Raw genomic sequence first — 11,223 nt, forward strand, 5'->3', positions numbered from 1 at the left:
CAACTTAGATTACTTAGGGTAAAACTTAGGGGACCGAGCCCCGCATCAGGCTCTCTGCTCAGTGGGGAGCCTTCTTGCCCCCCTCTCTCTGCCTGTGATCTCTGTCAAATAAAGAAAAATCTTTGGGGAAAAAAACCAGCTTATTGGGGCACCTGGGTGGCTCAGTGGGTTAAAGTCTCGGCCTTCAGCTCAGCTCATGATCCCAGAGTCCTGGGATCGAGCCCCATATCCGGCTCTAGGCTCAGCAGGGAGCCTGCTTCTTCCTCTCTCTCTGCCTGCCTCTCTGCCTACTTGTGATCTCTGGATGTAAAATAAATAAATAAAATCTTTAAAAAAAAAAAAAAGCTGATTAGTTTACTGTCTTACAATCTCCAACTCACCAACTTGCCTCTTTTAGGAAAAAAAAAATAAGATTTTATTTCAGAGAGAGCACAAGCATGAGGGGTGGGGGACTGGGGGAAGAGAGAGAGCAGTAGCCTCCCCGGCGGGGCTGGATCCCAGGAATCAGGACCTGAGGTGAAGGCAGATGCTCAACTGAACCAGCCAGGTGCCTCTTTTAAACATGGATACCCACTTACCTCACTGGGTTAATAATATTCTAAAAAGGGGCGCCTGGGTGGCTCAGTGGGTTAAGCTGCTGCCTTCCGCTCAGGTCATGATCTCAGGGTCCTGGGATCAAGTCCCACATTGGGCTCTCTGCTCAGCGGGGGGCCTGCTTCCCTTCCTCCCTCTCTGCCTACTTGTGATCTCTCTCTGTCAAATAAATAAATAAAATCTTAAAAAAAAAGAAAAAAAAAAGAAAGAATATTCTGAAAAGACCCAGGTGAGTACATTTTATTTTAACCCATCCGAAATTGCCAGGCTCAGTCACCTGAGTTCCTCTCACAGACCGTTCTTCTGGTTCCCTCTGCTCCAGATGGAACTATGCTTGCTGTTAGCTGAATTCCTTCTTCCTTATCTTTAAGCCTTACCACCAAGACTGGGATCCAATACCAGATCTTCCCGAAGCCTTCTCCATACTGCAGAGGAACTTTCTTACACATTCCCGACTAGACTATACCACTACATACACTATCTGGATGGTCTTTATCACAGGTCCAGCTCAGGATTAACACTGAACGTACCGAGAACACTTAAGAAACACGGCACCTGGGTAGCTCAATGTCTAATTTTGGCTCAGTGCAGCCCCGAGTCAGGCTCTGTGTTCAGTCTGCCTGTCCCTTGCCCTCTTTGTCAGTAAATAAATCTTAAAAACAAAAACAAAAAGCTTAAGATTTTTGTCATGACATCAAAAAAATTAAGTGATGACTTCCTTGTTTCTTCCAGTCCTACCACCCCACCCTCCATTTAACAACCCCTCATGAAGTTATGAACTGCTCCACTAGTTAAAAGTGAAAGGATGAAAAAGATAGGTGCTATCTTGTTGCCCCCTGCGTGGAATCCCACACTTCTCACTGTGCTAACACACGCTCACATCTAAAAAGATCAACATATATGAATCAACTTGTTATTTTTAGGAAAAGAAATACAAAATATGCTTCTAGTTAGACAACGATTTTATTGCTTGAGTACATAGTCAAATTTACGCGACCAGTGCAGAGGCTGTGGATGACTCGCTGAAAAGGAAAAAAGGGGGAAGAAGAGCTCATTAAAAGAGGTCCTCCATATTCCTTCAGACTCTCACACCTAATGGAGCTACTTCTAAACAGCTAAAAATAAACCACAAATATATAAAATGCAGTATAATGCCAAGTTCCTGAATTAGTTCATTGTGCCCAAGCATAAGGAACGAAGATGCTCACTCAGCTAATGAAGAACCAGCCAACATAAGGAAAAGACCTTCTGGCGGAAAACTGACAATGTCTGGAAATTAATTAGTATAGTGAGCAATCTATGCAAACCTGAACATAAACACAGGGAGCAAAGGTATGAAGTGAAACTATACCCACTATCTAGAAGCGATTTAAAGGGCTTATTAATGTTTTAAAAAATCAGGGATCTGCAAACCACATCCCTTTGCTTGTCTTTGGAAATAAAGTTTTAGTGGACCACAGCCATGCCCATTTTTTTACATATTGTCTATGGCTGTATTCCTCCTAATAATGGCAGAGTTGAAGGGTACCTGACCACATAGCCATGGCCTAAAACAGCTTTTACTAGAGTTGCTACTGTATTTACTGTATGGCTAACGTCTGCTCTTATTAACCAAAAACGTTAATACTTACTATTTCCAATTGGGGGGGAGGACTCGTTTGGTCTTATAGTATCGAGCCAACCGGTGAATACGGCTCTCTATCAGAATCAGTCGGAATTTAGCATCCTTGTCCTAAAAATAGACAGAATTCAAGAAAAACACTCAAAACATCATCAAACTTTATTTTAACATAAGAATGGACAGACACCATGCAGTCTAATGAAGTTACCCAATGCCCTGTAACAGACTCATAGACTAGGGTTCATGGGGCTCAAATTAAGTCCTTAAGGGGGGCGCCTGGGTGGCTCAGTGGGTTAAGCCTCTGCCTTCGGCTCAGGTTATGATCCCAGGGCCCTGGGATCGAGCCCCGCATCGGGGTCTCTGCTCAGAAGGGAGCCTGCTTCCTCCTCTCTCTCTGCCTACCTCTCTGCCTACTTGTGATCTCTGTCTGTTAAATAAATAAAAAATATAATCTTAAAAACAAAACAAAACAAAAAAACTCCTTAAGGGAATTTAAGGTTTCCAGAAATCTTAACATGAATGATTTGCAACACTCTGTAACTAAAAAAAAATAATGAAGCAATAAAACTTTGCAAATAAACACCTCAACATTTTCAACCAACTGAATATACTGTAGCTACTAGAGCAAAAGTCATGCCCCCACAATTTCTTCTGGTACATTTCAAAGCAACTGGAGTGTGACAAGTTTGTGCTTTAAGCCTCTTTACGTAATTCACATCAGATGCCTAATACTTTACTGAAATTAAGTTCATATAAGCAATTCTATTCTCTCACCTTTCTGTTCCTCTCAAGATGCTTTCGAACAGCAACAGCTTTCTTGATCAAATGGTAGAGATCCTCAGGAAGATCAGGAGCGAGTCCTTTGGACTTAAGAATTCTCAAGATTTTATTGCCTGTCACAAAACGTACTTGTGCCACACCATGGGAGTCTCTCAAAATCACACCTGAAAAAGAAGTAACATAAATTCCCCCACCAAACACGCAGCTGAAGCATGTGATGTCAAAGCTCTGAGATCAAGTAATTTTCCAAGTTTTCCTCTGTAAAACAGCGTTACTTATCTATCACAGAAACCAACATGAGAATGCATGCAAACCTGAGACATCCAAACCTGAGAAACCAACATGAGAATGCATGCAAACCTGTTGGTTTACCCAACACCCAACCTTCTGGAGGAAAATGCAAATGTTTAAAGACCATCATCAGAGCAAACTTGCTGGATTATACGCCACCAAAGAAATCAATGAGATTCCAGCTATGTACATTTCCTCAGTAATCAAAACCCAACATTTATTAATTGTGTTGAACTTTTAACTTTTTTTTCAGATTTTATTTGTCAGAGAGAGAGGGAGAGAGCACAAGCAGGGAGAGTGGAAAACAGAGGGAGAAGCAGGCTCCCTGCTCAGCAGGGAGCCCCATGCAGGACTTGATCCCAGTATCCCGATCATGACCCTCATGACCCGAGCTGGAGGCAGACACTTAACCGACCCAGCCTCCCAGGCGCCCCTGTATCACACATCCTTGTAAAAACTTTACACACGTTTTTTTTTTTAATTCTCAAAACAGCACCATCTGAGTACTTGACAGTCTGTTACCTATTTCCTATAGTGTGTTGCACCTCTGTTAGACTACATAAGCTCCAAGAAGGCAGGCATTTTGTCCTTTTCTAGACTACTGTATTCTCAGGGTCCAGACCCACACAGCAGGTGAACATCTGCTGAATGAAACCACCTGCACAAAGTTACACACAACCGAGGTTCAAACCACAACGTAAGAAGTGTGACAAGTGCTCTTGTGTTGCCAATCCCAACTCCTCCATTTAACAGATGAATGATCTGGGCGAGTTGTGTAGCTGCCCAGTGCCGGTTTCCTCAACTGAAGGATGGAGGAAAAACTTCGCATTTGAAGGGACAGCGGTCAGAACGAAATGAGGTCGGTGAAGGTAAAGTGTTTAGCATCATTCAAACTAGGGAGAGCACCAAGCCCACAGTAAATACATTAAATTTTGGAGACCATTTTAGTAATTTCCTCCTCTTCCAAATAACCTGAGAGTCCGACGAATGAACACTAGGCCCCGGTCATCGGTAGCAAAGCCAAGAAAAGGAACAAAAGGTTTTCGAAGCATCTATGCGGCCCATTTACCCCCAGCGATCTCCCAGCAAGCTACATGCGGGCAGGCGGAAGGCGCTACGTTACCCAGGAACACCCACCGATCTGCGAGGGAGTCAGGCCCTTCTTGGCCAGTTTGTAGATCTGCTCCTTCACGTCGTCAGACGTCAACTTCAGCCACTGTTTACGAAAAGAAACTGGCCTTAGGGCGAGAAACCAGGGAGGGGACCGAAGCTCCGCCGTCCTCACCACCCTCAGCGGCGCTCCTCATCATGCACACATGGCCCCCGGCCGGCACCGAGTCTCCCGGGAGACTCGGGATGGAAGGCAGCCCCCTCACCCTTCCCGACTTCCCCCGCGTCCCCGCAAGCTACTTACGGTGGGAACGCTGCGGCGGTAAGGCAGAGCCGACTGGGACAGGCCCTTCCTGGGGAGAGAAACAGTCTCCGGATGAGGTCGTGGTCAGTGCCACAACGGTCTAGAAAATCATCCTCTCGACTCGCTGCCCACGCGCTCTCCATTCCCCCAGCCCCGCGGCCCAGCCCTGCAACCCGCTCAGAAACCCGAGCTCACCCGGGAGCATGCATGCGACCCATGATGGCGGCGGTCAGGCAGCGAAAAAGAGAGCGAGGGTAGAAACGCCGCAGGAAGCCACCCAGCACACAGGAAGTGACCTCACACACGTCCCCGTTTCTTGCGTGCAGGAGGCGGGACTACGCTGCGTGGCTCCCCGGCTGCCGCAGGCTGCCTATCCCGAAATGCACTTCAGCGCGGTACTGCCAGATTCCTCAATCGACAGGACTACACTTCCCAGCATCCGTCAGGGTTTGAGGAGGCTCGTGGCCGGAGCAGGAAACGAAGACCTCGGCGGCGGAGCTGCCTGCGCTAAAGTCGTGCAGGTTCGAATCCCGGCCTGGGAGAGAGCGCAGAGCTGAGGGGTTGGTGGATTTGGTCCCTGTCCTAGAAAGGCCGTTACTGTACGACACCGCGCTCAGTGAAGTTCAGCCATAGACAATCATCCATTCATTCGCCAGCGCCAGGTCTTGTACTGGGACTAGCTACCTCAAAGTCTGCCCCTGCCCGTAATAAATTCGCTGGTAAAATACCATGCTAATAAGTGCTACACTGAAAGTCACGGTAGTTACCGCCCAGCCACCCCTACCATTTCTTTCTTTCTTTCTTTTTTTTTTAGATTTGAGAGAGAGCACGCTCAGGACAGGGAGGGTGGGCAAAGGGGAGGGAGGGGCAGACTCGCCGCTGAGCAGGGAGCAGGACTAGAGGCCCCATCCCAGGACCCTGGGATCTTGACCTGAGCAGACGCTCAACCGACTGAACCATCCAGACGCCCCTCCCCTTCTTATTTTTAATCCTAATTTAATCTCTGGGGGAGAGATTACTGACCACAGAGAAGAACCCAGGGATCTGAACTAGGCCAGGACGGACCCCCTCCCACTACCAACCCCTCCACCTGGTAAACTTCCTCCTTCCCCTACAAGGCGCTGTAGGGCTCTTGGCTGGTTGGAGAGGCGTTTTGGGTGGATCCTCATTGAGCTGCGTGCCCCAGCGAGAGAAACTGGCCAACAGGGAAGAGTTTGGAAAACAAGATTGCAGAGACTGAAGATGGGTGTGGAGATGCAAGTGTGGAGGATGAGAAAGAAAAACACGTATTGAACTTCTGGCAAAAGGGAGCTGCCACTGAGACTTTTAAGACTGACTGCAGTGCTGGTACATAGGAATGAGTTCAAAGAATGGACAAATGAAGGGGCTTGTTCAAAAGCAGCATGGTTCTGGGAAGGTGGGAGGTCAAATCAGGAAACATCGGTCAATGTTTAAGAAACTGGTAAGACTTAGAAACTAAAGTACGAGAACATCCACCTCCACTTTTTCAGCCTATCACTGCCTGATGAGTAATTTTCTTCTAAAGCATTAGGAACTCCATTCAAATTGACTAATCTATTTTCTCCTAGCAAAGATGCATTCTTACCGTTAGCCAAATTTACATCTTTAGTGCAGATATGGAATAGATATCTCAAAATTAACAAGGCTCCAGTTCCTAGGCCCCTTACCTAGCCACCTACTCCAAACCCCTTAATTTCAATTAAACACTACCCATTTGCTCAAACCACAAACCTTGGAATCTCGTTTTTTCTTTGTGTTGTTACCACTAAGAGTCATCTCAGGTTTACAACAAATATATCATGAATACGTTCGCACTTCTCCATTCCTGCTGCTGTTACTCCAAGCCGAGCCACTATCATCCTTCATTTGGGCAACTCAGTGGTATCCCAGATGTTTGTGCTTCCACTCATGTCTCCACCTCCAACACATGCAACCCATTCTCCACCTAACAGTGATCTTTGAAAAAAAAGAAATTTTTTTTTTTTTTTTAAAGAATGTATGTTTTTGAGAGAGGGAGCGAGAGCTAGCATGATCGGGGGTGGGGGAGTGTTGCAAAGGGAGAAGCAGGCTTTCCACTGAGCAGGGAGCCGGGGCAGGACTCCATCCAGGACCCCAAGATCATGACCTGAGCCAAAGGCAGAAGATGCTTAACCAACGGAACCACCCAGGCACCCCAAGCACAGTGATCTTTTAGTTATTTATTTATTTTTAAAGATTTTATTTATTTGTCAGAGAGAGAGAGGGAGAGCGAGCGAGTACAGGCAGACAGAATGGCAGGCAGAGGCAGAGGGAGAAGAAGGCTTCCTGTCGAGCAAGGAGCCCGATGTGGGACTCGATCCCAGGACACTGGGATCATGACCTGAGCCGAAGGCAGCTGCTTAACCAACTGAACCACCCAGGCGTCCCCACAGTGATCTTTTAAAAACAGAAATTGATGTTCGCCTGGGTAGCTCAGTAGGTTAAGCGCCTGCCTTCCACTCAGGTAGCCATTCCAGAGTCCTGAGATGGGAGTCCCACATGAGGCTCCTTGCTCAGCGGGGAGCCTGCCCCTCTCACTGCCCCTCCCCCTGCTTGTGCTCAGGCATGCTCTCTCTAGCAAATAAATATAAAAAGATAAAAAAATAAATTGGATAATCTATTACTCTTTTGAGTAAATCCCTTCTGTGTTCTCAGTGCATTTAGAATAAAATCCAAACCCTTGATCTTGCCACACCCTTGGTTCTAAACACTCCAGCCACACTTACCCCTTTCTGACTCTTTGAGGTAACAAGGGTGTTCCTTCACTCTTGTGATTGCCACTACTTAAACTGCTTTTCCGCAAGGTTTTCTCAGGTCTGTCTTTTAGATCCTGACCTCCAGGTCATCTCAAAGACAGCCTTCCCTGAAGAAGACCATCTAAATAAGTCCTCCCTTCCAACATAGTGCACAAATCTCTAACATTTTCCTTTCTACTTGCTTGTTTGGTTGTTTGCTTTTTTCATTGCCTCCAGCAACCAGAACAGTGCCTGGCAGACAGGAATTTAGTCACTCAATAATTATTTGAATGAACCTAAATATTTTTTCCTCCCATTTGAAGATGTCTAGACTACTAACTTTATTTCAGAAGGCAGGAGATAGTGAAAAGAATAAGATTTGGCAAACTAGACCGGATCACAATACATCTGTATATAATTTGGATCGGGTCAGTTACTTAGTTACTTGGACGTTTAAGCCCTCAAGCATTGCTGGAATGATTTACCTTGAGCCCCCTGACTTGTCATCACAATTACGTCCTTTAGTGGAATTGACTGAGGGAATATGATATAACCAACATTAATGCTAGATTGTTTTTTGAGAATGGCACTCTGGTTAAAAAAAAAAAAAAATCACTAGAATTGGTTGCTATAAAGACCCCATAGAACTTTTCTAAGTAGGAATGTTCAATCGAATATTCATGGAATAGGAATTATAACTATTATTTCAGGAGGCTTTTTGTTTGTTTTAGTCACCTTTAAGACTTCCACTAGTTTTGTTTTTTGTTTTTTTCTAATCAGAGAGAGACAGTGAGCTAAAGTGGAGTAAGTGGCAGGCTGAGCGAGAAGCAGGCCTCCCACTGAGCAAGCAGCCCGATGCCAGGCTGGATCTGAAGACCCCAGGATCATGACGTGAGCCAAAGGCAGGCAGACGCTTAAGGACTGAGTTACCCAGGTGCCCCTTTGAGATCTTTTGTAAATCAAACCTGATTTTTTAAAAAAGAAAATAATTCTATCTGTAAAGGTTACTGCTTAACAATTTTTTTTTAAAGATTTTATTTATTTATTTGCCAGAGAGAGAGGGAGAGCGAGCGAGCGAGCACAGGCAGACAAAGAGGCAGGCAGAGGCAGAGGGAGAAGCAGGCTCCCTGCCGAGCAAGGAGCCGGATGTGGGACTCGATCCCAGGACCCTGGGATCATGACCTGAGCCGAAGGCAGAGACTTTAACCCACTGAGCCACCCAGGCGCCCCTGTTAACACAATTAATAAAAAGAGATTCAGTGATTAAATAGTTCTTAAGGATTGAACTTTCGAGAATTTTATTTGAGAGGGAGAGAGCGCATGCATGTGCATGTGGGGGATGCAGAGGGAAAAGGAGAAACAGAAACCCTGCTAAGCGAGAAGCCCAAGGTGGGCTTTATCTCAGGACTCTGAGATGATGACCTGACCTGGTACCAGACACAACCGACTGAGCCATCTATGCACCCATAGGGATTTAACTTAAAAAAAACTTTTTTTAAAAGATTTTATTTATTTATTTGACAGACAGAGATCACAAATAGGCAGAGAGGCAGGCAGAGAGAGAGGAGGAAGCAGGCTCCCTGCTGAGCAGAGAGCCAACTCGAGGCTCGATCCCAGGACCCTGGGATCATGACCTGAGCCGAAGGCAGAGGCTTTGACCCACTGAGACATCCAGGCACCCCTGAACTTTTTTTTAAATAAGATTTTATTGGGCGCCTGGGTGGCTCAGTTGGTTAAGCCACTGCCTTCAGCTCAGGTTAGGATCCTGGAGTCCCGCAGGGAGTTTGCTTCTCCCTCCGACCTTCTCCCTTCTCATGCACTCTCTTACTCTCTCTCTCTCAAATAAATAAAATAAAATACATAAAATCTTGAAAAACTATTTTATTATTTCAGGGACAGGGCTCAAGCAAGGGGGGGAGGGGCAGAGGGAGAGAGAATCTCAAGCAGAGGTCTTGTTGCTGAGTGCAGGGCTGACACAGAGCTCAATTCCACGACCGAGCCGAAAGAGAGCCAGATGTTCAATCAACTGAACCATCCAGGCCCCCCAGGATTGAACTTTTAGATACTATTTTTTGAGGTAAAATTCACATACTATAGAATTTGCTGTTTTAACCATTTTAAAGTGTACAGTTGAGTGCCTTTTAGTATTTTCACAGTATAATCACCACTAATTCCAGGAATCTGCATCACCCTGAAAGAAGCCTTGTACTCTTTAAGCAGTTAACTCTCCAGCCTCCCACAGACCCTGGCAACCACTAATCTGTTTTGTCTCTATGGATTTGCCTGTTCTGAATATCTTGTATAAACAGAATCATATAGTATGTGGCCTTTTGTTTGTGGTTTCTTCATTATCAGGTTTTCAAGGTTTATCCATGTTGTAGTATCTATCCGTGCTCCATTACTTTTTTTTTTTTTTTTAAGTAGCCTCCATGTCCACTGTGGGGCTTGAACTCAGGACCCTGAGATCAAGAGTCACATGCTCCAGTGACTGAGCCAACCATGTGCCCCAGTATTTCATTACTTTTTATGGCCAATTAGTATTCCACTGCATGGATATACCACATATTACTTACCCATCCATCAGTTCATGGACATTTGGGCTATTTCTACTATTTGGCCATCATGAATAATGCTATGAAAGTTCATGTACAAGTATTTGAGTACATGTTTCCAATTCTCTTGGAAATTATATTATGAATTGTCAGGTCAGAGGGTTAACTGTTTAACTTTTTTGAAAATTGCCAAATGTTTTGTAGATGACCTGCACCACTTTTCATTCCTACACAAATGTATGAGGGCTCCAGTTTCCCCACTTTTTAAAAAATTCAACTATCCAAGTGGTTATGAATTTGTATCTCAGGTTTTTTTGGTCTGTTTTCTTTTCAGATTTTATTTGTCAGAGAGAGAGCGAGAGAAACGAAATGAGGGGGGAGGGAAAGAGGGTGAAGCAGGCTCCACAAGCTGAGCAAAGAGCTGGATATGGGACTCCGTCCCAGGACCCTGGGATCATGACCTGAGCAGAGGGCAGATACTTAACCAACTGAGCCACCCAAATTTCCCTCATAGTAGTTTTGATTAAAAAGTTTTGTGCACCGAAGGACACCATTCAGGTAAAAAGACATTTTACCTAATGCAGGGCTCTATCCCAGGATCCTGGGATCATGACCTGAGCCCAAGCAGACGCTTAAGGACTGAGCCACCCAGGCGCCCAGCTCCTAAGTTTTAGAGTTCTTTAAATACTCTAGATAATAGGGTCTTATTAGATATGATTTGCAAGTATTCTCTCTCATTTGGTAAAATGTCTTTTTACCTGAATGGTGTCCTTTGGTGCACAAAACTTTTTAATTTTGATGAGCCAATTTATTCTATTTTCTTTTGTTGGTTGGGCTTCTTGTGTCATCCTTATAAAACTCATCTAATCCGGGGTTACAAAGATGTACACCTAAGCTTTCTTCTAAGAGTTTATTTTAGCTATGTTTAGGTCTTTGATGTATTTTTAATCTTTGTATATGCTGTTTATAGTCCTACACTTCATTCTTTTGCATGTGGTTAGCTAACTGCCCCAGCACCATTTGTTGAAAAACCTCTTTCCCCATCGGTGGTGGCAGTCTGGTGTCTTTCATGGGTCATGATGCAAACAAAAACAACCAAATACAACCAAAGTTGTTCTAGAAAATAAAAATACAACAACCAAAATTAAAAACTCAATGGATGAGTTAAACAGTTGAAGAAAGAAGTAGTTAACTGGA

At 44.9% G+C, this 11,223-nt stretch overlaps 1 protein-coding gene across 1 annotated transcript; it reads right to left on the reverse strand.

Moving 5' to 3' along the window:
- Positions 1 to 1,538: 1,538 nt before the first annotated feature.
- RPS13 (ribosomal protein S13) lies at positions 1,539 to 4,989 on the reverse strand. The gene is made up of 6 exons (XM_032358964.1): positions 4,896 to 4,989; positions 4,701 to 4,749; positions 4,424 to 4,502; positions 2,990 to 3,159; positions 2,226 to 2,326; positions 1,539 to 1,616 (listed from the first exon to the last, which is right to left on the reverse strand). The coding sequence occupies exons 1-6, from the start codon at positions 4,916 to 4,918 to the stop codon at positions 1,583 to 1,585; spliced, it is 456 nt and encodes a 151-aa protein (XP_032214855.1). The 5' UTR covers positions 4,919 to 4,989; the 3' UTR covers positions 1,539 to 1,582.
- Positions 4,990 to 11,223: the final 6,234 nt, after the last annotated feature.

Source organism: Mustela erminea, chromosome 9, assembly GCF_009829155.1.
Source record: "Mustela erminea isolate mMusErm1 chromosome 9, mMusErm1.Pri, whole genome shotgun sequence".
In the NCBI taxonomy this organism is placed as follows: Eukaryota; Metazoa; Chordata; class Mammalia; order Carnivora; family Mustelidae; genus Mustela; species Mustela erminea.

Excerpts from the sequence above, each read along its gene's own strand:
- RPS13 (XM_032358964.1), bottom strand. The coding sequence starts at position 4,918 with ATGGGTCGCATGCATGCTCCCGG. Across the intron at positions 3,160-4,423 it reads CCTGACTCCCTCGCAGATCG|GTGTGATTTTGAGAGACTCC; the intron begins GTGGGTGTTCCT and ends CTTCTTTTTCAG. Across the intron at positions 2,327-2,989 it reads ATCTTGAGAGGAACAGAAAG|GACAAGGATGCTAAATTCCG; the intron begins GTGAGAGAATAG and ends GTCTATTTTTAG.